This window comes from Takifugu rubripes, chromosome 8 (genome assembly GCF_901000725.2).
Source record: "Takifugu rubripes chromosome 8, fTakRub1.2, whole genome shotgun sequence".
NCBI lineage: Eukaryota > Metazoa > Chordata > Actinopteri > Tetraodontiformes > Tetraodontidae > Takifugu > Takifugu rubripes.
This window is the reverse complement of record NC_042292.1, coordinates 9,891,817-9,917,682: the sequence shown is the minus strand read 5'-3', so window position 1 is coordinate 9,917,682 and position 25,866 is coordinate 9,891,817. Positions and strand designations below refer to the sequence as shown.

The 25,866-nt window shown below is 47.1% G+C and overlaps 4 protein-coding genes across 8 annotated transcripts in view; 1 reads left to right on the top strand and 3 right to left on the bottom strand.

The window, feature by feature from the left end:
• Window positions 1-285: 285 nt before the first annotated feature.
• Window positions 286-1,232, bottom strand: LOC105416804 (putative claudin-24). The gene has a single exon (XM_011606439.2). It carries the CDS (start codon window positions 1,199-1,201, stop codon window positions 554-556), a length of 648 nt encoding a protein of 215 aa, XP_011604741.1. The 5' UTR covers window positions 1,202-1,232; the 3' UTR covers window positions 286-553.
• A 1,371-nt stretch (window positions 1,233-2,603) lies between these two features.
• Window positions 2,604-3,759, bottom strand: dph3 (diphthamide biosynthesis 3). Its single transcript, XM_003966673.3, has 3 exons — window positions 3,543-3,759; window positions 2,973-3,047; window positions 2,604-2,903 (listed from the first exon to the last, which is right to left on the bottom strand). The coding sequence occupies exons 1-3, from the start codon at window positions 3,648-3,650 to the stop codon at window positions 2,826-2,828; spliced, it is 261 nt and encodes an 86-aa protein (XP_003966722.2). The 5' UTR covers window positions 3,651-3,759; the 3' UTR covers window positions 2,604-2,825.
• Window positions 3,760-3,861: 102 nt separating this feature from the next.
• On the bottom strand, window positions 3,862-7,190 carry LOC101066425 (glycerol-3-phosphate dehydrogenase [NAD(+)], cytoplasmic-like). The gene is made up of 8 exons (XM_003966671.3): window positions 6,883-7,190; window positions 6,401-6,578; window positions 6,061-6,201; window positions 5,851-5,989; window positions 5,661-5,773; window positions 5,355-5,588; window positions 5,062-5,168; window positions 3,862-4,518 (listed from the first exon to the last, which is right to left on the bottom strand). The coding sequence occupies exons 1-8, from the start codon at window positions 7,098-7,100 to the stop codon at window positions 4,422-4,424; spliced, it is 1,227 nt and encodes a 408-aa protein (XP_003966720.2). The 5' UTR covers window positions 7,101-7,190; the 3' UTR covers window positions 3,862-4,421.
• A 62-nt stretch (window positions 7,191-7,252) lies between these two features.
• The window catches only part of LOC101071355 (nck-associated protein 5-like), a 40,384-nt gene continuing 21,770 nt past the window's right edge, over window positions 7,253-25,866 (top strand). The window contains exons 1-5 of one of the 5 annotated variants that reach the window (XM_029839797.1): window positions 8,983-9,535; window positions 12,235-12,390; window positions 20,865-21,119; window positions 22,744-22,860; window positions 24,094-24,167. The gene's annotated coding sequence lies outside the window, so the exon portion shown is untranslated. Of the gene's footprint in view, window positions 7,668-8,982; window positions 9,536-12,234; window positions 12,391-17,609; window positions 17,631-20,864; window positions 21,120-22,743; window positions 22,861-24,093; window positions 24,168-25,866 lie in introns of those variants that run through there. The other 4 variants (XM_029839796.1, XM_029839799.1, XM_029839795.1 and 1 more) reach the window with 4 other exon arrangements.

The window sequence follows — 25,866 nt, the reverse complement described above, 5'->3', positions numbered from 1 at the left end:
CTCTTGGAATCATATTAAAACAGCTGCTTTTGTACCAGCTGTTACAATGCTGAGAACAAAGAGAACAAAGACCACACACACAGACACACGCACACACACAGACACACACACACACGCACACAGAGATTCTGATGCAACCGTATGAGGATCTTCACCTGATCGGGGGAGAAGTTCTGACTGATATTTCATTAAAACAGAGGTGTTGATAAATCTGGGTCAAACATAGAAAAAACAAAAAAGGAGTGTTTGCTCCAGACAGTTAAAAAAAACGTCATGTCTTTATTTAGGTTCCATTACAATACATTTTAAATCATTTTTAAACAACAAATATCACGAATATCTATTGACTGGCAGCTCCTTCATGTCACAATCGTTTTTTGTTTTCTTTAATCATAACTTTTTACGACATTTTCAACCGTCAGAACCCGACTTCTGAATAGTTCTGCAGAGAGCGCACGCTTCAGAAAACAAGTGGCTCAGCTTCAGATGGAGTTCTGCTCAGGAACAAACGCGGAGCTGCTGTTCTGGTCCCGGGACGAGTCCACGTGGGAGCTCACACCGTTTGCATGCTGTGCAGCCTCCCAAGAGGGACCATGGGCGTCCCTGTGTCTGGACTTCCTGTCTGAGCACACAAACAGGAAGTGAGCAGCAGCGTTCCAGCCAGCAGGTGAAGGACCCCTGCTGTCCACCCACAGAACAGAGCGTCCCCAAACTCCCAGCGTGGCACCACCTCCGGCACAGACTTGTCGTGGTATCGAATAACGGCGAGGTGAGCGATGCGTGATACCGGAACCATCCCCAGGATCCCGGCCGCCACACACAGCGCCGCCCCCGCAGTCTTCATGGCCTTTTGGTGGCAGTGGCGTCCCAGTGGACCATGGCGGCAGCTGACGAGCTGCGTGCTGGAGACGGCCAACAGGAAGCCACACAGTCCCACTGCCAGCATCAGACACATGAGGATCCGGCCCAGTTTTATGTCCAGCGGCAGGCCCAGGATGCCACCGTAGGCCCGGCATTGCAGCGCTCCCTGCTCCTGGACCACACAGGTCCCCCACAAACCCAGTTCATAGCTTTCAGTTGGCAGCAGCTCGGTAGAGGAGGTCAACCATGTGGACATTAGGGTGGTGGCCAGTGAGCAGAGCCAGGCACCTCCTGACAGCACCACCCCAGATGCTTCCAGAGCGTGAAGGGTAAGAACCATGGTGGCTCCGGTACCACAGCACTCCCTCCAGGGAAAGATGATGGGACCAGAGTCCGTGTCAGGCTGTGGCCCCGCCCACCCCAGGGTTGGTCAGGGATTGGTCGGCGGGAGAAACAACGGCGTCATTGATCTTGAGGAAGCATGAGGATGCTCCCACCGTTTCCCCGGAAACGGTACCCATTGGTCTGCCAGTGAAGAGCTTCCTCTGAGCTTTGATTCATCAGCGCTGAGGCTCAATAATGGAGTGTTTCTGAGGGCTCCACGCCCATCGAGATTAACATGTTCATAAATAAGACAAAATAATAGCTGCTATATCTGATCAGTCGCCTGAGAAGATTTGAGTGTTGACTTTATCTCACAATAAAAATGTGTTGAGATCTAAAACATCTAGTTCATAACAGTATTATCAGGATTTCCTGTTTCTCATTCCGTTTAAAAGATCCGTCGAAATTTCTGCTTTAACACCAAATAATACTTCAGCATTAAATGATAAATTCTTACACAAGCTCATGATCTTCTCAGTTGTAAGATTCTAACCTCTCGTGATAACTACAAGTAACCTGGTTCAGTTTCAAACAGTTTATATGAAAATTCCAACCTGGGAGTTTTATCAGAGGCTGCGGAGACAGCGCCACCTGCTGGAGGCTGTTTTCAGCTTTTCCTGCTTGTTCTGAGAATAAACTCATGACAACGCTGTTCTCACACCCGTGACGACAGGACTAGATGATTGCAGGAGATCAACCCTTCATTTGTTCATCTGGTGTGAGCTTGGACTTTAAATGGCTGAGAACTTTTGCTTAAAACGTGGAAATGATGTAATCAAGTCAAAGAGAATACACCCTACCTATCACAGACAAACCTGTTATCTCTCACACATGGAACCTGAGGAACTCTCTCAAAACTGAGGAACTCTGGAGGATCAGAAGAAGGAACTCGAGAAGGAACCAGAGGAATTTCACCGACACCAGAGAGAGCTCATTTGCTCTCTGTGGAGTCAGCAGAGCCCAGGAGTCACGGTGGCCTGAAGGACCACAGTCCAGTCCAGAGAAACTTCAGAAGCCAATCACAGCTCACGGAGATGCACCAACAGGACCTGGACCCACTTCCATACTGATGTTTACAACACTTCAAAGAGGAAACCAGAGAATCCAAACTATCGTTGATGTTCCAAGACAAGAACAAACAAAATCGATTGACTCCAGTAATGTGAAAACATCAGTTCTTCAGAAGTTTCCAGGAACTTTGACCACAAGTGACATCAAGACCTGGGGCAGGACGTCAGAGCCAGCGAAGCCTAATAAACTAGTGTCTTCATTGTGAGGCTTGTCTGGTTCTTGTGCAGAAAACATATTTTTAACCAACCCTGGTGAATATCGTTCAAATAGCGCCACCTTGAGGCTAATTTCTGTTTCTGGAAAATATTTATTATGATATAAGATTGAACTAATCTTAATGTGATAAAATTATTTATTTTGTTAAATAAAATAAGAAACTTTCATATGAGGGAATAAAACATCTTTTGGAACATATTTACAAACTCATCAGTTCATTTGTCTCCTCGAGAGGTGTCAAATATCTGGGGACAAACGTCTCCCCCCAAACAACCAGAGGGGAAGAGAAGGTTTCAGGACTGGAGAAGCTCCAGTTTCCTTTCAGGTGCAGAAGGTGGAGCTTCTATAAGCTCTCCGCACGTAAACGCCTCCTGAAAATAAGAGCAAACAGCATCAGATCAGATAGGGAAACATGGATGGCCAAACTTTGGTTTCCTGACCTTGTCGTAGATGACTCTGACGATGAGAGAGCAGCTCGGACAGGTGGCCACTTCCTCGCCGTTCTCAAGATCGTCCTTTAAGAAAAGACACCCACACATGTCAACTTCTGTCTCTTCTCCATCACTATAGCAGAATTCCAGTTCTGAGCTTGTATTAGTGCTGATTTGACACTTCTTACATAAACAGGAGTCATTGTCTAAACACTAAAAGAGATGTTGATGTGATCACTATTCAATTATTAGAACAGGTTTCCCAAGTCATGCTAATCACACTTAACTACCAAAATAATCATTTTTCAATGTAAGAGACGAAAAAACGGACCAACTTTGTCACAAGTTTCAACAACGCGTATCAAACCGAATTTCATCTGGAAAATCAACTCAATTTATTATTAAATTTACTATTAATTTATACATGTATGTCTTTGACATAAACTAGACATTATGAATAGATGATATGCGTTTATTTCACGGTTATATGAGGAAAGGTGACAAAAGTGCCTAAAATGGACCAGATCTGGCAGACACGTAAATACGCACATCAAATGATCTCAGTGAGCCCTCACTTACTTTTGTAATGGCGAATTTGTCTCCGCAGGGACACGGGAAGTAATAGGTTTCCGTGTCCTCGTCATACTCGAAGTCTTCTATCTCTATTTCGTCATGAAACACCGACATTATGTACAAAGTGCGTGGAAAGAGAGAATTCTAGACGAACATTTCCAACAGCACACCGGTTTCATGCATGTGGCGAGTGACGGTGACGTCACGAGCTACCTTTGTCGCAGTCATATGACGTAACAGTATGTTGTGGAACATTCTGCAGTTCTTTGCTGCGTCCACCAGATGGAGGTAGTGTGTTAAAACTAAAAAGTCCTCACAGCAATGGTTGTTTTAATGAAGTCATTTATTGATAATCTGAATATGTAAACACAAAAAAAAACTGAATTAAAGTACACGTCTATCAGTTTTCAAACTGATTCTGTATTGAAAGCACTGAGGTTTTTTGGTAGACTTGATTAAAAATGCAATAGTAAACAATGAAAAGGAGAAAATAAAGTGTTGTATTTTCATTCATTTAACGGCACAGTGTTTTGTAGTTCTCATTTGAGTCTTTCATGCTTTAGAGTAATAAAAGTGTTTTGATGCAAAGTGATTTTGAAATGTTTTAAATTCTCTCAAACTTCACTGTAATCCTAACAGAACAAAGAAGTAGATTTAAGACTCCCTTTGAAATGTTTTTAAAGTTTAACATCCTCAAGTTCTAAACAGAAAAATTACGCTGAAAAAACGAACTTTTTAACAAATAAAAAGAATAAGTAAAGATCAGTCTAATGTCCTCAAGACAACTGAACTGTGTGGCCGCTTCCTGTGCTGCCAGCATAGATTTGGCCAGTATGCTCGAGGGTTCCAGAACACACTTGAATGGGTGTTGACAGAAAGGTTCCATCACATGTGTTCTGGGTGATTCTGCAGACAAGTGATGAACTCTTTCACGTCTCTGCCCTCGAAGCAGATCTGGTAGATGGCAGAGAACAGAGGATAGCTGCAAAAACCAAAGTGGCAAGTTAGCACCAAAATCCCATCAACATACTCCGTGATGTGGATGACATTTGTGCATAATGACAACTGTAATCACATCCTCCACTGTACCTTCTGTTGATGTCAGTGATTACATTTTAAAAAAGCACATTTTAAGAATGTGTTGACGGGACAGATGTGCTCAGGGTGACTGGAGCCGATAAACGCTAAACTGCAGCGACCTCATTACAACCTGGTGTTTAAAACTGTCTTTGCACAACAGTTCAGAATGATGGAGCTGTGCTCTGACAGTGGATGTAGCTAAACATGATGACGCCCACTGGTTGGTTGACAGAGCACCATCACGTGCAATAACCTGACAGCGGCAATCCTTGCTTATTTTCACAGCGTGCACCGTCACAGACAGGAAGTCAGTGTCACCACCTTTGTGAAGTGCTTCCTGGTTTTCTCTGGCGTATCGCTGTGAACGCAGCTGCTGTAAAACCCTTTTGGCATCACCCAGAACTGAACTGAACACTTAAACGAACACTTCTGTCAGCGGACTCACTCGTTGACCAGGTTCTTCTTCTGGAGCAGCTTGTAGATCTCAGCTGAGGTCTGTGGTCCCTGAAGTTTTTGGCCGTTGAGCATTTCCTCCTCCAGCATCGCGATGGACTGCAGTAAGCAACAATCGGACACTTCTGACAAACCAACAATGGAAATACACGAGCTTCCTAGTGACTTCATGAGGTGCTTTAGTGGGTTCTCATCAACACGTCATGAGACGTTGGCTTCTGCAGCTACTACTGGTCAGGGCTAGCACGCTAACGTCAGCGGATCGCACGTTTTTCCTGAACGCACCTTTGAGGTTTTGACAAACGCCTCCGCCACTTTGCGGTTCCGTCCTCCATAGCAGGTGGTGACGAGGTCCGCCACGCCGCAGCTTTCCAGGAAGGTGTCCGAACTCACTTGACCTTTGCAGAACATCTTTGCGAAGGCCACCATCTCCATGAGGCCCAGTCTGATCACCGCGGCCTTGGTGTTGTCCCCAAAACCGAGACCGTCACAGAATCCGGCACCTACTGCCACGATGTTCTGAGGATGGACCCCTTAGTTATCTTCTGTGGGGTTGATGACGGAGGACTAACCTGCTGTGTGTTTTCCTACCTTCAGAGCTCCACACAGCTCCACCGTGTCGCTCTCCTCCACCACGGTGATGCGAAAGTTGGCGGTTTGCAGCAGCTCTTTAAAGATCAGGCCGTTGGCCACATTTTTGGCTCCTGAAGGAAATATCCCGAATTTAGATAACAGTGAAATGTTCCTACAAGAATTCCTTGGAACAGAAGGACAATCGAACCGATGGTGGTTTCGCAAAACTTGTCATCCGCAACCTCGCTGGCGATGTTGGCGCCCATCAGGACGCTGACGTCCACGTGCAGTTTCTCTCGGATGATGTCCGATACGAGCTGGATTCCATCTGGACCCTCGCTGAGACCCTGGACAGGTGAAACGGTGAAAAGAATCAGCCAAATCTTCTGACCCGGCCCAAGAATCGCGATGACCTCACTTTGATGAGCGAGATTCCGATGGCCCCTTCTGTCAGGTGTGGTTTGATCTGGTCGCACAGGTCGGCGATGAACTGGTGAGGGATGACGAAAACGATGACCTTCGCTCCTCTGACGGCCTCGACGATGTCTGGGACCGCGAGCTGGTGGCAACAGAGTGAAAACTGCTTTAAACAAGTGGAAGACACGACTCGTTCCGTAACGACCAAAGCTCGTGGCTCAGAAGCAAAGCAAATCTATTTTTTATTGGCGTAAATATCATCTAAAACAAGGGAACCTTTCAACAGGTTTTAACAGAAACAGAACCAAGTCGGCTGGAGCAGGAAAAACCCGAACACTCACCACGTTCTTGGGCAGTTTGTGGCCCGGCAGATATTTGACGTTCTCATGTTCTGTGTTTATGATCTCTGTCAGCTTACGCCCCTTAATCATCTCTTCATAAACCCACATGTTGACCATCGGGTCGAAGCGGTTGGACGCTTTGACGTTGTTCCCGATGATTTTGGCGATGGAAGAACCCCTGAAGGAGAGGAGAGATGGGACATTTCCTATTTCTGATTTGCATAATCAGAAATCAGTCAATTCTGTGCATAATCAGAATCAGCAGCTTTTCCTTTATCATTCCTTTATCACTTTATTTTCTGGAAAACTCATCACTGTAAATAAATAAGTCGAACGATTCAATGAGTGATGTAAATAAAATATGAACAACAACAACCAGCCCGGAAGACCCGATATAAATGCATCTATGGGCGGTTTTATGATAAATAAAGAATACCACACGGATTCGTTCGAAACTTGCCGGAAACACAAACAAGAGTTACCAGTTTCCTGAGCCGACGATGCAAACCTTCTTTCCGGGCATTCTGGAAGAGTTCGGTGCGAGTGTTGTTCTGGAGTGAAACTGCTGCTTCTGCTGGGTGAAAACTTCCTCCTCCGCCCTGCAGATGAGCGCCCTCCCCCCGCAGACAGGAACCACGGCGGGACTGTGGCCACAACAGGGACCAGCACGTCCGAGGAGGCTCCAAACACTCCGGAACATCACGCCGAGGTCGAATTGTATGATTAACGTCACGTCTCTATGAACGCGAGCGTTTACTGCTCATATATTTGGATTATTTTCATTTATTTCTGATAAATTACCCAAACCCGGAAGTTGGTCTCCTGACACACTTCCTTTTTGCTGCAAAGAACTTCCGATTATCTTGGTTTTCAAAATAAACTGCGCTCCGTCCCTTGGATAAATACATAGCGGATGTTGCATCTAAATTTGTATTTATAAATTCTCCTCTTGTGTTGGTTAAAATTAGACCGTACCAACATCAGCATCAATGAAACTATACAATTATTGAAAAGAAGAAGAAGCAGAATGAAACTCTGGGTCAGACTGAACCCATTCCTGTCTCAGACTGACTGGAGAAAGTCATCCACACCTTCAGCTTCTCCAGGTCCGACTTCTCTGAACTGTCTAGGATCTCCCTTGAGTCAGCCTCTCACCTCCAAGGAGATCTCAGATGGACACCAAAGCACCAAAACGGCAGAAAAGCTGTAAAATCCAAAATGAGTGACGAGCCACGGGCTGTAAAACATATTCGATCTCTAACTAAATGTAAGTGAATTTCTCATATTTTAAATTATATTTACCATGAATTCACAAGTTGTTTTTTTTTTGTTTTTTTTTAAGAAACACAGTCTGCTGATGGTCTTCACTTTTCTGTGAAGGCTGGTTGGACTGAACATGTTGGTTAGCTTCGTATAGGGTGAATTTCACTCTGGCCTGCACGTATTTAAGTTCCCCCCCTTCTCCAACACACACACACACACACACACACACACACGCACGCACGCACACGTGCACACAGCAACCTGACAGCAGGGCTTTAGATGATAGATGTAGAATCTGTGTCAGGGGTCCTGGGAGGGGAAGTTCCCACGGGATGAACATGTCATCAGTGGGATTTTTGAGGCCCTCCACACAAGCGTCCCCTGTCCCCCACAACGGTCCATCGTCAGATGAGTTTGAATGAGGGAATTAATCACCATGGCAACGTGCCTGCCTGAAGATCAGAGCCGTGAACCGTCACATTGAAATGGAGAAATTTCTTTCAGGTGAGGAGATCAGTCACAAACATCCCTGAAAATCTACAGGTTCTTCAGGCAGCATGTGCTCATGTTCCCCTGCTCGGTTTTGAAGTAGATTTCTCAGCCAATCAAAGGTCACGGATCCGACTCTCTTCCCTCGCTGATACAGTGAAAATGAGACGCTGAAGGACTCTGAGGAGGCGGAAAGTCCAGCTTCTTCTTTGCCTCCCATCATTCGCTCAGGATGGGAAGGAGATATCAACTGAGTGGAGCTCAGTCCAGACTTGTTGACTGTGAATCACTAAAACCAGAACTTCGGGTGAAGAACCAGAGAGGGATCAGCTCCAGGTCTGACCTTCTGACCTCTGACCCATCTGATCATCAATATTTCCTCCTAAAATGATGAGCCTGTATGAAAACGGGCTGCTAACTTCATGTGTCCAAGATTCTGTAACTGTCCGTTTGACCAGTTTAGGGGAAGGGCCACTCTGGTTCCGCTCCAACTGAATCCTGTGAGTATAAGTATAAACTGAAGAACGCTGGCTGTCATGGAAAAGCAGAGGAAAAGGAACTGTCGGACCCTGAGCCGACAGCGAAAAACTCCAGGATGACCCTTTTCACGGACATTTGTCTTCTCTGCTCTCCTGGAGCTCAAACTGGACCCGTTTTCCAGCTGTGATGGTTCCACTGTGATCGGCCTCAATTAAAAATACTTCTGCTGACCTACAAGGTCCGACAGGAAGGGGGAGCGGTTGTTAAAGGCTTTCCCTGCCATGTTGCCGCCCCCTCGCCTCTCTGGTGCACATCTATGACTTGAGCTGGGAAGAATGTGGAGACACACAAACATAAATCCGACAGGAACCAGGATAAATTGTTGCTTTTGACACTGCAACAAGTTCAGGAGAGCCAGACGCTGACTTTGCTGATTCACTTTTCTGAATCCTGGAGATAAAAACTGGCAAAAAAAAAGAAAGAAATTCTGCAGGGCTCTCACTCCCTGCATCAGGACGGGGGTCCGGTGGGTGTCAGCGCCAGGGTTAACATCAGAGAGGCCGTCACACTGCACCCGATGGACCTGTTCATGCAGAGTTGCAGTCATGTGCTGGCAGATCAGAGCAGTCGTGTTGCGGAAAGAAGGAATGTGACTCTTCCAGCCCTGGTGGTTAGACAATAAACACCAGGCTGTGATGTCATGTGTAACACCCCCAGCTCTACCACCCACCTCCCTTTTGTTTACCAGACCTACGAAAAAAGTGTGTTTCCTGAGTGTGAAGGAGGAATTTACAACAACATGCGCTCAGCTGCCATGGCAGGAAGTCCCACAAACCTGAGCAGCTCCAGGAGTCCTGGACCTTCAGACTGGAGCAGCTGATGACGGAGGAAGTGGCTGAAACAGTAGGTTCCTGTCTGTTCGCGTGACTTTGTGTTTTTTGGGAACTCGTCGGCTTGAGCCCGATGAAGGGCAATAGCAGCTATTTCATTGCTTAATAAATCAAACAATGAAATCGCTGCTATTTCTTTTCAAAGCAGACAAATCATGCCGGCTTTGTTGTGCTTTTGGTTCCATTCGACAAGCATTTAAAATACCCTGCTCACAGTTTTGAAAGAGAAATTTCATGTATGAATGATTTATTTTTATTTATTTATTTTACAACAAACAGGGATTTTGTCATACAAAAAAATAGAAATCGGTCCAGTTTCTGGACGCTCTTAAAGAAACAGGAATTCATGGCGTGCTGATGTTGCAGCCTCTGAGGTCACCGATGCTGCAACTATCAAAAGTGCGGCTCCGCACCTCCGAAACTCATCACTCACATGAGCGCTCACATGGCCTGACACCGAAAACGCCCACCTGAGCGCTGACGCTTGCTATCCCATAGTGACTGACGCTAAAAATCAGAAACCATGACATCGATCTTTTCATCTGCGGGCACCCTGAGCTGCTCCATGGATGATGATCCAGTGAACGGAAACAGCATCAACGTGCAGTAACGTGAGAGTCCAAATCATCACAGTCGGCATCTCTCATCTCATGACCACTGGCAGCAGGAAAGTTACTTCAGGAAGTGAAACAGCAGCTTCTCTCTGAAGAAATGCCGCACTAACATGGGTGCAGTCCGATGTGCTGATCTGTCAGACGGTTGGTCCACAGCAGAAACAGCGACTGGTGGTGCGGCCAGCAGGGGGAGCCAACACAGCGTACATAATCTGACCGTTCTTCACAGCAATGAAGAGGACGTGGGGGTGTGTACGGACCCGGGCCCTGTCCTAGGGCAGAAAGAGCGCACCAATCAACCCCCACCCCATCCCATCCCACCCCCTCCACACACACACACACACCACCAACCATCACCACCACCACCACCATCTGTTTTGGTCCGCTGCCACTTCCTGCTGTTTTCAGATTACAGACCCTGATCCGTGCTGATTGTTTGTCAAAGAGGTCTTTTTTCAATCTGTGGGATGGACAGGGAGTCATTTTAAAATCACACGTCCAATGATGTTCGTATTTTAGGGAAGATTGAATGGTTTCAGATAGAACAAAGTTAGATTTGAGGCTAACACATAATCTTCATTTCATGCATGCTATTGAGTCAGTAGTGACTCAAAGTCACAAGACAACACCTATGTTACCATGGAGATATGGTGTCCCTGTATAGTTGGAATTTTCATAAGATTATCGTCTATTAAGGATGATGAATTATTTTTATTGCGAAATAAACATGTTCACTAAAGGTTTGCTTCATGGGGAGGATGAGTAACATTCCCGTGGTGTTCAGTCAGAGTGGCGTCTGTGAGCGTGTGGGTGAAGGCGCCGCTGTTCTGGGTACAAAGGCCAGTTTGTGTGCCGAACATGGCCGAGTCCAAAACCCTCCAACCGGGTGGAGAGTGTTTTTGCAGCAGATCTTGAATACGTGTGCTGGATCACTGCAGAAAAAGACCATCAAAAGGCTCTGCAGTCTAAATCTGCTCATGGACAAAGGAACAGTATTAACTCTGAACCAGAACCATCTGTAGTCATGGCCAATTTGGGCCTCTAAAGGTCGTTTATCCTGCAGCCCCCCTCCTCAGCTGTAGCGTAACATCGAGCTCATATCCTTCACATTATCCCAGCTGAAATTTGGAGCTGTGCGACCTCAGCTGGGAGCCCCCCCACTCCCAAGAGCTAATTAGTTCTTCAGCACAAAGAGTCCAGATGTCGGCGTCCTCCTGGCCCCCTTTGATTGTCCCCCCAGCACACTGAACAGCCCCCTGACTGGTGAGCTGAGCCACTGGGGGCTGTGTGGATTACAGGCGTCAACTCGTGTCACTCACAAAACGCTCATTGGATTTGGTGTAAATTGAAGGGGGGGGGGGTGACCTAACTTTACCAAGACTGCAGCTTCAGCTGGAGGCAGGACCCTCGACTATAGAGCAGAAAGACAGTAAACAGCTTTCCAGGCTTCTAACTAACTGTACGAAATGTGTCAAAAATGGTTTAAAATCACTATGGAAATCATTAAAGTAACAAAGTCTGAGTTGGAACTGAGCTCCAGGACTGGAGCGATGTAACTGTGGTAGCATCACGTGTCACGGGCGCTCCTTGATGACGCTGCTGGGCCGGAGTAGGACGCCATCGTCAAAGTCCCCCACCATAAAGCGCCAAATTTAAACATTTAAATGGCTTCATCCACGGCCCTCTGGGGTTGGTTCTGTCGTGCAGACAGGATCTTTGACCCCTATGGTGTCCATCCGCTGCCCTTTGACCCTGCACAGGCAGACAGGAAGTGGCGTGTTGACTGTGTTGGACAGCTCTTTGTGAAGGAGTAGCATGCGTGAAGTGTTTATCTTTGGCCCGGGCTGTTTCCCACATCTGTTTGGAGAGGCCTGTAAAAACAGAGAGTGTTGGAGGGCGGGGTGGCGCTGAGAGCTGTGATCCTGTGGTGATCCTGCAGTGATCCCTCAGTGATCCGGGCTGTAGTAACTCAGTTTAGATCAGAAAAAGACATCTGTGTGAAAAGTGGAGGCAGACTGTGATAACAGAGGTGTGACTGGCTGATCGACTGGTTATCAGGTGATCTTTTTTAAGCTCCTCCCCTTTCTCCTCCCTACAGGTTTTCCAGGTGTGTGAGTCTCTGCAGGGCAAACGTACAATGAAGAGAAGAGGCAGCTGCAGCTGAAGAGACTGTCTCTCCCAGTGAGTCCTCCTCTGTCTTCTCTCCGGGGAAACCGACTTGACACCATCCGTGAACTCAACGTGACTCAAAGAGGTTTGGGGCTCTTATGGTTATTGAAACATTCTTTGGTAAATCATTGCAAGTAACAAAAGATATTTAAAAATAATAGCAAAAATGTCAGATTATCAATGCAGCTGACTGTGGCAGACGGTGGATGACACGCGAGCTCACCGTTCCTGCTGTTTTCCTGTTGATCCGTGCAGCAGTCGGACATTTTCTCCCAGTCAGCAAATTGTCTGATCCATCAGGAACCAAGTTGGGGTTCACAAGATCCTGCAGAAAAGTATCATCTGCTTTCGAATTGGTAATCTTGCTACTGTTAGCGTTAGCAGCATAAACATCTAGCACCTCCCACAAAGCCATGTTCAGTCCGATGATGTTTCCATTATTGTTGGGACAAGTCACCATGGTTACTGAGAAAGGCCAGAACTAAAAAACATGTCATCATCATGCTTTGCCTTCCTTTCACTGTCATGTGAGACGCAGTGGTGTGATACTTCCTGCGATGCAGAATGGAAACGCCGGTCGGCACGAGTGAATGTAGGTCGGATGGGAATCTGCTTCTGTGGGAACTGTTGTTACTCGGGGCGACGGCAGCTGACTGGCACGGGCTCCTCTCTTTCATCACAGACACGAGCAAGCTGGCGGCATTTTGGGAAATGTCCAGCGTGGGTCTGTTTTCTGGTGTCACAGGGACACCTTCAGTGAAAACTTTATTTCTTGTCCTTTTCCCAAGTGAAAACTTGGAAAGGCTCTCGCGCAGTCTCCACACAGCTGTTCCCTCAGCTGCGGCGGCGTCGGCAGCGTCCCGCGTGCGTCAGTCGTGCGTCGGTCGTGCCTGTTTGTTGCCTGCGTGGCGCGGATCGTCAGAATGTTGCTCGCCCTTCATTGGTCAGTGTTTGCAGCTGTTTGTGTGTGAAACAGGAAATTATCTGGTCCGTCTCACTGAGCTTCTGCAGCAGAAATGGCAGCACTGGTGTGTAACTGGGGCACCGCTGCATTACATAACAGCTGTGTTGCTGGGTTGATTCTGTGGCTCTATTTATTTTTATCAGTTGACGCTGCCTGCGCATCAAGAGTCTCTTCGTCATGCAGGGACGCGTGCTCAGCCTGGCGGCCCGGGATGATCCGCTGCTGGCCAGTTTGAAATAGGTCATGATGGCAGAGAGTCTGCTGGGGGTCTCTTCTCTGCGGAGGCTCCAATAGGGGCCAGACCCCAAACTCCCAAACCAATCAAATAAGATTGTTCTGGAGGAGGAGGAGGCCAGTCGGAGGGTCAGTGGGATAATTTGGCTGTTTGTCCAGATTTGACCTCAGTAATAGATGTCGGGCCGTGTTTGGTCCATGTTCGGAGGCTAAATGAGTCGTGCAGGAATGTTGTTGGACGGTCAGACCGCTGTTGGATGGCCGTCCCTTTAATTAACCCTCTCTGGCAGAGGACTTTGACTGATTCTTGCCACAACTGAAGGGAGAAAGTTGGCTCCTGTGATTCGAATGGAGCACAAAGGACGTCCTCGTCGGTGCAGGAAGATGGCGTCCCATCATATCGTTATGAGAGCTGGCACAATCCCACACATCACTGTCACCGCAAATAACAGCACATCCACTTGGAAGTGACCCCCCAAAGCATCCTGAACGCCCACAGGAGCGAAGCCTCATCAGGCAGGTCCCTCCTGCAGTTTGATGGTTCCCACAGACTCCCACAGCGCCATGGTTACGCACACGAAAGCCAAAGCATTTGTGGTATGTCACCTGCACCGCGAGGGAGCTGGACGTTGGTCGCCCTCCCACTGAGAAACTTTATTTAAACTCTGAGGGTGAAGGGTTTTCTGGACAGTTAGACAAAGAGGAAGAGGAGGAAGGCCTTGTTTGACTGACTGCTGATGTCAGGTTTACCTCAGTGACTCTGAGTGAACTCTCTGCTCTGAGAACCGGACTTCCACCCTGGAATTACACCAGTACTTCCCAGTATGGATCAGCAACTATTGATATCAAACCTCTCTGCGTCAGAAGCCAATCAGGTCAGGACTCAGCTCTCAGTATCTCAGTCACTCATCTCCTCAGAGGTTCTAGTTAAAAACTGTTAACGTAGACAAACATAGAGGAAGCTGTTCTCAGAGACCCAGAGCTTGATGTTTAACCTGGTCTGTGAGTGGGGGGGGGTCAAGCTAGAGGGTAGCTGATATTTAATCAGCACAAATGCTTCAATGGGCTGCAAATGGTTTACTGACAAAAGATAAAACATTGTTCAGATGCAACCACAGTAGAATGACACCCCCCCTTCCTGCTTTCCAGGATCCCACACAGCTCTTCCATAGGCCAAGAAAACACACATGTAGGTTACATATGTAGTCCTCTGTTGTTGGTGTAGGTTACATATGTAGTCCTCTGTTGTTGGTGTAGGTTACGTATGTAGTCCTCTGTTGTTGGTGTAGGTTACATATGTAGTCCTCTGTTGTTGGTGTAGGTTACACATGTAGTCCTCTGTTGTTGGTGTAGGTTACACATGTAGTCCTCTGTTGTTGGTGTAGGTTACACATGTAGTCCTCTGTTGTTGGTGTAGGTTACACATGTAGTCCTCTGTTGTTGGTGTAGGTTACACATGTAGTCCTCTGCTGTTGGTGTAGGTTACACATGTAGTCCTCTGCTGTTGGTGTAGGTTACGTATGTAGTCCTCTGCTGTTGGTGTAGGTTACGTATGTAGTCCTCTGTTGTTGGTGTAGGTTACACATGTAGTCCTCTGCTGTTGGTGTAGGTTACGTATGTAGTCCTCTGTTGTTGGTGTAGGTTACATATGTAGTCCTCTGTTGTTGGTGTAGGTTACACATGTAGTCCTCTGCTGTTGGTGTAGGTTACGTATGTAGTCCTCTGTTGTTGGTGTAGGTTACGTATGTAGTCCTCTGTTGTTGGTGTAGGTTACGTATGTAGTCCTCTGTTGTTGGTGTAGGTTACACATGTAGTCCTCTGCTGTTGGTGTAGGTTACGTATGTAGTCCTCTGTTGTTGGTGTAGGTTACGTATGTAGTCCTCTGTTGTTGGTGTAGGTTACATATGTAGTCCTCTGTTGTTGGTGTAGGTTACATATGTAGTCCTCTGTTGTTGGTGTAGGTTATGTATGTAGTCCTCTGCTGTTGGTGTAGGTTATGTATGTAGTCCTCTGCTGTTGGTGTAGGTTATGTATGTAGTCCTCTGCTGTTGGTGTAGGTTATGTATGTAGTCCTCTGCTGTTGGTGTAGGTTATGTATGTAGTCCTCTGCTGTAGCTGGGCATAAAACATACAGGGTTAAACCACACAGAAACCATGTTCAAAGCAACATGTGATGTCCAACTGCACCACGCTGTTTGTTGGTGACAGAATCGTCACAGAATTCCTCTTCATCACCGTACTGAAGCTGCAGGTGAGGCAGGAACAGAGAGCTGTCTTCAGATGTTGGCACACCTGGTAACCTCTTTGCTGTAGAAGGGTTAAAGGTTAAACCAGGAATGTCCAGGGTTCTGAGACATGTCAGCTGTTTAGGTGATTTTCACTTGGTTTGAGTTGATTTTGGTTTCCATGCCTCAGTTTTACTTACATAAAGGATTAAGTGTTCTAGTGAAGTTCACACTGTTTCCCGCTGCTTTGATGATCGACAAACATCAATTATTAGCAATTAAGTCATTTCCTCTTCTCTTAAATGTTGCCTCCAGAGAAGCCAGCAGGCATTTGTGGGGATGCTTCCTGGGTGGGGTGAAGGTTTTCACACCTGCCGTGTCTCAGCTGTGTCTGAGCAGCTGCCATTTAGGTCTATAGATCATCTGCAAAGCCAGCAGTTATCCAAGAGCTGGTGCAAAGAAGAATAAAACGCCAATGGGCTGAGTGGAGCTGACTAAAAGGCGTGGTGATAATAATGTTTAATAATAATAGGACTTGAATGATAATTGTACTGTTAAGACTAACAGAATAACCAGATGACATGGGTATGGTTCTACTCACAATTTGGTTGTTTACTGTGTTGGATCTTCTTCTTCAAGTACACTTTTATTCTTAATTTTTTAATCTCAAAATAGTATAAGCTGCCACTGCAAGTTAAATAGGTTGGGAAAAAGGTGTGTGTCTTGTCATAAAGGTACATTGTTGTATAGCATTAGAATATTGTACTGTAATTCTAATATTCATGGTTACTACCACTTGGAGATGCTGCACAGACTTCATTAGACTCCACCTTTGCCCCCACCCACTGTATTTATGAGGAACTACAGTTCACTGATGATTATTTGTCATGACAAAATATTGCACAGCTCAGTTTTGCAATGTTTTGTCCCTCATGTTTATTTTGGTTGAAGCAACTAAAAAGTAAGTGAGTTATCACTCTACCCAGAAAGCAATATTACAAAATAACTCATTAACACAAACGCAAGTAACTACTAAAATGAAATAAATTAATCATATTACATAGTATCTTGTCCAACACTTTTTATATGCTCAGATCACACATATATGGCCACTTTCAGAGCAGCAGCAGCACTAAAGGATGAGTGATTACAAGAATTCTCACAGAAAAGAAAGAAATGTTTAACCTGAAAAGAGTATTGAACTCTCAACTTTGTTGTCAAAATTCAGCTATACACAAGACACATACACGCCCCCCAGCATACATGGCCCACAAGACACCCCCCCAACACACACACACACACACACACACACACACACACACACACACACACACACACACACACCCCATGACCACGAGCTCTCACCACCCACCCAACCTCAGACCACCCTGCAAACTATTATAGATCCATCTCAACCCTCCAGTGACTGTCCCAGCTCTGACGGGTCCTGACCCAGGTGATTGAGCTCAATTTGGTTAGAAACTGACAATGAACTGATATGTTGTCTCTGAAGAAACCCTGCATCATCATCATCATCGTCATCATCATCATCATCGTCATCATCGTCATCATCATCATCACACTGACAATTGGGTGTGTCTTTCAAAATGTCCTCAACTGGCAAAAATGTCCTCAGGTTGACAGTAAAATGCATATTTTGATTCTGAATCTATTGCATGTGCAAGAACACACACACACACACACACACACACACAAACGCACGCACGCACAGTGAGGGGCAGGCAGCAGCTGAGGCTCAGTCAGGGCAGAAGTGTGGACTGAAGCGGAAGCAGAGCAGAGAAAAGGCAAACAGGAGTCAGGAGATGAGCCATTTTGTGGAGCACGGTGCTGTGAGAGGATGGAGGAGGATCTGGATCGTTCCACTTCCTGGAACTGCTGGCAGTGAGTATCACTTCATGCACCCCCCCATTCATGTCCTCCAGCACTCTGAACACCAGTCACTATGTGGGGCAGGAGAACAGGCTGACAGGGGCAGGAAGTATGCTAATACCCTGCCCTGTGGTCCAGCCCAAAATTCGACCCACAGATATGGCTGGTGCTCTAGAACAGGGGCAGCCATTGCCTGGGGTGCGAGGTGGTGGGGCAGGGGGTGGTTCAGATCAACTGTATCAGGAAACGAGTAGAGTTTTTGTGTGCATGCGTTGCTTGATTGTTGATTGATTGTTGCTGGAGGTCTGTTGCAGTTTGCGTGTTGGAATCATCGCCTGTGATCTCAGCATGGTGCAGATTTAGGTCACAGCAAAATTCAAGCTTATCCTGGATCTCCAAAGCATCTTTGGATGGAGACAGATGCTGTGTGTTTGTAACAGATCTAGAAAGATGTCTTCCACTGGTCTGTGGCTCCTGATCACATTACAAGGAAATGTTGCCTCTGATAGTTCTTGATTCGCTCCCTCGTGCCCAGACGTCTGAGCGACCTGTGCTTTCTCTGCTGTCATCATCGTGGTCATGGTTCTGTCATGGAACAGCCTGGCTGCTGCTCTAACAGGGAGCTGTTTGGGTCACCAGAGAGGGAAGGTTGGAAAACTGTCCAAAATATTGAAACTCTTTCCAGAAGGAGGCAGTAGTAGGTGCACATTGAGAGCTCCATTAACAACACTGGTGTGGGTCACCGCTTCATCTCCAACCTGCATGAGAGTACGAAGCTTAACCGATGTGACATCACGTAAACGTGGACATTGTGCGTCACCACCATCACCCCGTGTGACCACGGAAAAGGATCAAACACTGATTATTATTGGTTGGAATAACTGCGCTCTGCCTCTTCTTCGGTGGCGTTTATTTTGTTTGCTGCAGATTTATAGGAGCACAGAGGTCTTTTGGCTCAAAAGTGCTTTAGCAAATACCCCCCAGCTGCAGCCCCCACCACATACACACACCACCCACCCACACACACACATGCTAACCCACACACACCACCCACCCACACACATGCTAACCCACACACACCACCGCCCACACATGCATGCATCTAACCCTACACACACCCATGTGCACACACCCCCTCATCCGCACACTCAGACACCGACTTACTCCGCCATCCACACACACACACACACACACACACACACACACACACACACACACACACACACACACACAGGACTGGTGAGCCCTCGGGACACTTTTGGGGGGGCTGTGAAATGGGGAGCTGGGATGATTAATTAACTGTGGCCTGGTTTCGATGGTGTGTTACCACCCCACCCCAAATGATGCTGCAGACCTTCTGTGCTGCCCAGAAGAAGCAGCTTCATACAGCACCCAGAACAATCACAGTGAAGTATGAAGTGTGTCATTGGATGGAACTTTCCTTTGATGATGGCGGCGTCACGCAGCTCTTGAATGAAGAGCCTGCAGCAAGTCTATCTTTAGTTTCTGTCAAACAAAAGATCACCTGCCTTCACGACGGAGCCGCATGTCACGGGCCGAGTCAGTGACAAGGGTTGCAAATGAGCTTTGGCTTGATACCTGTATGCATGACATCTGCATTGTATTTATATGAAATAATGCATTTGTCCCGCCGTAATAAACATTAATAATACCTCCTGCCGCCTCGTAGAAGCTGATCCCACAATGCTTTTCATCGGTGTTGGAGATTTTCTCTGTTGTAACAGGTACTGAAACTAAGACCTGGTAGAACAGGTTCAGAAACTTGTTTGCCATCTCATCAGCAGATGGAATAATCATTTAACAATGACAGTATCAAACAGTATCAAATGACAGTATCAAACAGTATCAAATGACAGTATCAAAATGCGAGACCTTTTAAAACGTTGAATCACCTGCCCCTGCTTTGTTTAAAGTCATTTTTATTCATTTGTTTTTTGCATAAACATACATTTGGAGGACTTTTTGACTCTGAGTTCTAACATCACATGCTTGTTTTGAAGGGATCCTATGTGAATAAAATCCTATCTTACAGTCTTAAACTGTCTAGTACAAGTGCTACTATCAACTAACAGTGCAGGGCTTGGAGAGAGAGTGAAGAGGGCTATCAACAGGAGGAAAGGTGAGAGGAGGGGCAGGTCCTCTCAGAAGAACTGTGTCCCTGAGAGCTTTTCAACGGAAGAGAGGGTCGCCCCTGCGATGGCAGTGCTTTGTAGGTCATGGGAGATCACCCTGGTTTGTACTGGCAGCTGGGTGGCATGCTGGGATAGGAACAGCCTGCTGATTCTGATGATGAATAAGGCAGAGCACCACAACTGGACTTGAGGCCACATGATCAGAAAAAAGTCAGTTGATCATCAATCATGACTTCGAGATTTTGAACAGCAATTCTGTCGTCAATGTTGTAGCTATAGCAAAGGTACGTTGGAGGTGGGTGTCCTGCATCCGTGAGGATATTCTAGAGAGGGACCATAACCAAACAGGAAACCTTTTGGCCTTGCCCCCACCCAATCATGGAGGCCCCCCAATTCCCTCTGGCAGTATCACAGACATAATAATGGCTTGGAATAATCGGGGCTGGAGAGGTCAAAGGTCTGCACACCCATCCCTTTTTAAACCAAAACCCTCCCATCTGCTGTATCTAGTCCGGGACTGTTGAATTGGAGCCGCTGTGGTCAGCCCCCAGCTGGGTTTATAGATGACCAAGGCCTCAGGTTCACACCTCCAAGGGAAATCTGTGTCCATCAGCCTGAATGTGGACACAGAAAGTGACACCATGGCTTCATAACAGTTCCAGATGTGTGAGCTTCCTAAAGGAAATGTGCATCTGACTGGAGCTGAATCTGCCAAACATCACGGCATCCTTTGGTACCAGAGCTCAGCTGTCAATCGTGTCGTCACTGTCAACTCGCTCAGACATTGAGTTGCCCACAGTCCTCCTCTGCATGTCCTGTCTGTTCGCAGGTTAGCCCAGAACCTGTCAGAACTCTTCACCCTCCTACTGTAACACCCTTTTCTCCATCGCTCTGGAGATATCCTGGCTCCGTTCACAAGGGTTGAGATTTTAATCTTCTCTGCTGTGCTGTGTGAGTCTTAGGAAATAGGGTCTTCATTGTCATGGTGATTGTCGTTTGTGTTTGTAGCTTTGGTGGAAGACCTGCTCAGGTTTCGGGCCTTCATCCTGTCTGGGCATAGAGGTCTGATGGATTTCACTCCTCTGTTTTTCAGCTGAGGTCTGTCTCTTAAAGAGCTCTGACGGTGTTCTTCACCGGCATGAATGGACGTCTGTGTGTGACCCACCCAGGAGCAGGAGGCTCACGCAGGCCTGCCGGACTGTTTGGAAAGACAATCTTCTGGGATTTGGATTCCTGTTGGCACAGAGGTGTTGATGTTTGGGCTGGGTGGAGCTTGTAGGTGCTGCCAGAGGAGGAACATCAGACAGACGACCGTGGACGACGATGAACAGGCTCTTTTACAGCTCAGGTAACCTTTAGAGGAAGATCCCGCTGACCCACGCCCTCCACTCAATCAGGCCACTGTGGTAGATGTCTTAGACTCTTTAGCATCGGATTATTTAGGTTAAAAAGTAAAATGGTGGATTTGATCGGACACAGACGAGCTGTGGTTTGAATCTCACCACAGCGCCAGCCAGGTTTAACAGGGTTTGTGTTTAGCTTTTCTTCTTCTGGGATGTTGTTTGGCCCATTGATTCATGTGAGGAAAAGAAGGTTGATACTCGGGAAAATCCAGCAAGAATAACTAACAGCTGTCTCCACCTAGTGGCTTTAGCTCTGTCAGCTAAATTTCTTCTGTGCCTTTGTGCGACAAATCAGAGAAGAGAAATAACCTTGAAGTCAACACATCACTAAAGAGTTGTTCTGGTCATCTTACTTTACTGACCAATCAGCACACACAAAATGAAATCCAACACAAACAACTGAATCTGGAGCAAACGACGGCTCATACCTTCACCCACTGGAGGGCCCACTGGAATTCCGTGGAGCTGGATCACAAAACCACCCGACACCTATGACGACTCCCACAAGGTCATGCAATTCAACCACATTAGGTAGTTCCTAAAATGATAAGTAACTTGATGACCAGCAACCATATATTTAGCCTAACCTAAAAAAAAAACTTGGAAAAAAAAGGTTGGAACCAGTAAACGTCAACAGTGATCAACTGTGATTCTGTATCAGATACTTTGAGAGTGGTACTTCAGCGAACATTGTTGGGGATCACCTTTGACCTAGTTCAGGTGTGCTGGTCCTGCTCGGACCTGCTGTGTGGAGGTTGTGACCTTCTGCAGAAGGCATCTTACCTCTGTGCCCCCTGATCCGTGAACGCATGCTGGCGGGGGAGAGAAGTGACCTTGGCCTTGGTGATGGAGTCACAGTTTTGTCTGGCCTGGGGTTTCCGTTCTGCTCCACACAGGCAAAGAAGATTTTTGTTTTTGAAGCAGCAGCAGCATCACAACTGTGTGGCTCATCTTTGGTTTTCTGTGCTTTTCCTGGTTCAGGACGGGGAAAGCTGGAGTTTGGCTCACTTTTGTCTTCATGCGATCAGCTGGGCCTCACAGGAACTCTGCAGCTTTCAGCTGAGCAGTAAAAATGTCAGAAATAATGTGCAGCTTAAGATGAAAGATGCTGCTGCAACCCCCCACCACCACACCCCTCCCCACCCCCGGTCATATTTCACCCGACAACGAGCCACATTCTGAGCATTCCTCCATGTGTGCTGGATTAGTGGAGTGGCGTGTCATTAGCAAACATCTGAGCGATGACAACACAGACTTTAGTTCATCTTTGATGGGGCCCATAAATATTTTTCCTGACACGGGGGCTTTTAAAAGGAACGCCCCCCCCCCCCCCTTCCTTGGTGATTATCGGATCACATTGCTAATGGTCCTCTAGAGACAGACTCTTGACTCCACAAAGGTTTCTGTGTGACCATTTTTTGGAGATAAAACCGTTAATTCTCTCGGAGGTCGTGCACAAACCTGTTGAATTGCCCGATGATGAGAAATCAGAAATTGTTCTCAATTAATAAAGTTGCGAATGTGAAAGAAAACACGTTGTCATTCCGGATTGTTCTCTCTTTCCTGCAGAAGATGATGCTGATGAGGAGTTGATTATTGCGGAGCTGTGGGACCAACGGGAACTGTAGGAGCTTCAGCGTTGCTGCCACTGCCTTCTGTCCATCATGGCTGATATGGAGCACTGAGGTGAGGAATGGATTAAAGCACGTCGGTGGTTTTCTTTTGGAAGGTTTAGTGTGACAGGAAGTGGAACCATCCTCTCACACTTTAGCTGTAACCTCAATTGCCTCCCGGCAAATGACAGTGCCCTTGACTGGTACCTCGGCAGGAAGCCTGGGCCTTGGCCAGGCCTCTCTGGCATCAGATTGAGCTGGTGGCCTGGTCGCAGGTATGCTTGTGAACATGTAATATATTCAACTCCATTGAGGAGACAAATGTCCTGAGGTCACTTCTCTCTCAGAACCTGAGCATTCTGTTCAGTTTTGTGTGTCAATGAGTGATGCTGCTTATAGTCCTTTTCTCTGATGTCACGCTGTTATCAACCTGGTGTTGTTAATAAAAATCATACACACATTTTTGTTCTTTGTTCTACTGTTATTAATCACAAATTCTACATTCCATCCTGCGTGCTGAGATGCTAAATAGACAGCGGAGACAGTGTCTGGAATCATGCAACCTTTGCAGAAAAAGCCTCAGCCCTGCGTGGCCTTTATATGTTAATGCCAAAAAGATGTAAAGACCGAGGCAGTGAATCAATAAATGCTGCTGCACTTTTCTTTTCTCCATTCTTGGCCCAGTAACCTCTTCTCTGAGATCCCCGTCGCTCAACAGCACGTGACCAGACAGCTGAGAAATCAATGAGGAGCATCTGTGACGCTTAGATAACCTTTTCCCAGGAGAGGAGCCGTCAGGCCACAACACAAGGAATTAGTCTTAAACTGATCTGACAGTCACGCTGTGTGTGCAAACACGTCCAGTGCAAAGTGTGTGTGTGTACGTGTATGTGTGTGTGCGTGCGCGCATGTGTGTAGTTCAGCGAAACTTTCTCAGCTGCAGCCAAGAAATCCCAACATCTGCTCTTTCAATTCCGCTCCAACTCTGAGCTCATTTGGCCATGGCTGTAACTCGGCTTGGAGAGTTCCTCCCAGCTGACTCTTCACAGCTTGACGGGCTTCTGAGACAGTGCGAGGACTTAGCTTCTGGAATTACACGGAGGAGAGGCTGAAGCAGAGAGTCCTGCGCTTCTGCTGGTGACTGGAGGAAACAGACAGAAGCCAGAGTTTAACTGTTTCCACTCAGGACATCCTGATCTGAGGTCTTCTGAGCAGAGCGGTCTTGGGACTGGAGGTGTAGGCCTAGAATTAGGTTGGGCTTGGAGACTCTTTGCTGCTTTTGACTTTCTGCCTCTCTTCTTGGTAGGAACACATGGACACCAACAGATGCATAGACGATCTTCTCAAACAACTTGAGGAGGAACACCAGAGAGTCCAAAGGTAAGGAGCTTCTAGAGACAGATGTTGAACTGACCGTCCTCTGCAGCTGGCTGCAGATGCAGCACACCGTTAGTTTAGAATGTGAGACAAGCTTTCAGCGGAGGATCGAGCGGAAGGTGAGTTCTCGGTATGCTGGAGATTGGATTTGTGCAGACAATGGAGATGAAGAGCTTGGGCAGATGCCTTGTCCCCTCTGTGCTCCTCTTGTCCAGAGATGCACCGCCCCTGCAGAAAGAGACACCATTTTTTAAACGTAACTCTCTTTTGAGAGATCCTTTCTCCCAGTCAGTGCCGCTGGATTTCCCACCTCAAAGTAATTTTCCCCCTGAGTGAGCAGAGAGGGGTAGGGGGTTGGACGCAGGGGGGGTTGGGGTGTCAGGGGTGGGGGGCGACCACTGACCAGCCCCATCACTAGAGCAGCACAGCCCCTCAACAAAGGAAGTGGTGAATAAAGGAATGAACCTCTTGTCAATGTTACCACAACTTTTACAAAGACAGTCCCCTCTTGGGAACAAGCCAAATGTCCCTGTGGGGGACCAGTGACAAATCAGAGCGGACATCCTGCGTGGTCCACGCCACACCGATGCCTAACATTTGATACTTGATATTGACCCAGTCTTAATAACTTCGCATGAGCCTCTTTGTGTGTGGTACTCAGAGGCTGCATCGTCACACACACACATTGAAGAGGTTCAAGTTTTGTGTTGTTGAACTCACATTAAACACACACGCGCGCGCGCGCGCACACACACACACACACTCTAGCAGTGGTGGCTCAGCCTGTTGGGGACTGGGCCAAGCAATGGAAGGTTCCTGAGTTCAAGCTCCACTGTGAACAAAAACATGGAAGGTCTTCTGGTTGTGGGAGGTGCCAGAACATCTTCAGAGCAATGCCGTGGTACCCTTGAGCAAGGTACCGGAGCCACAAAATGCTCACATAGGGCCGTGCAATGAGCTCCACCCCTGGATGGACCCTACCTTCGCCCGTTTGTGCACCCTCCCCGTGACCCCGAAAGGGAAAAAGCGGTTAAGAAAAGAAAAAAACAAAAAATCCCGACACACTAGCAGGAGTAAAAGCAATAAAACAGCATCAGCCGACAGCGTTGTCATTGGAGGCAGCGCGTCTTGTGAAGGGTAGGGTCAGGGGTCAGGGTTCGGCTGCGCTCTCTTGGATTCATCTGGGACCATTCGGAACACTGGCAGTGATGAAGGGTGGAGGCTAAAACTTTAGCAGCGTCTTTTCATGTTGGCTGTGTCCCCTCTTCCTGACCCGATGACCCTGACATTCACGACTCTCATTAATCTTTTTATTGGCTGGTTTCACACCGCTGAAGTACACAGCCCGAACACTTAGGATTGTGTTCATGCAAACTTCTAAATACATTCCCCACTTGGGGGGTGTTTCTGATTAAATTCTTCTGGATTCTTTTCACTATTTCACTAAAGGTCACTTTTGTCCTTCAGGACAACAAAAAACAACGCGCATCTGCCGTTCCTGACACGCTTAGCGCACATTGAAGAATGACAAAATAGCATTCGCCAGTACCAATTGGGAAAATCCCCTAATTTAAAAGGTAAAATTTCATCCCAGCATGGCATGTGACATGTGCACAGTGATGGTTTAGTGGCGCCTTCAGAAGTAGGGGAAGCACAGCCCCTTCTCTGAGGGCTGATGTAATGCTCCTCTGGCCTCTCCAGT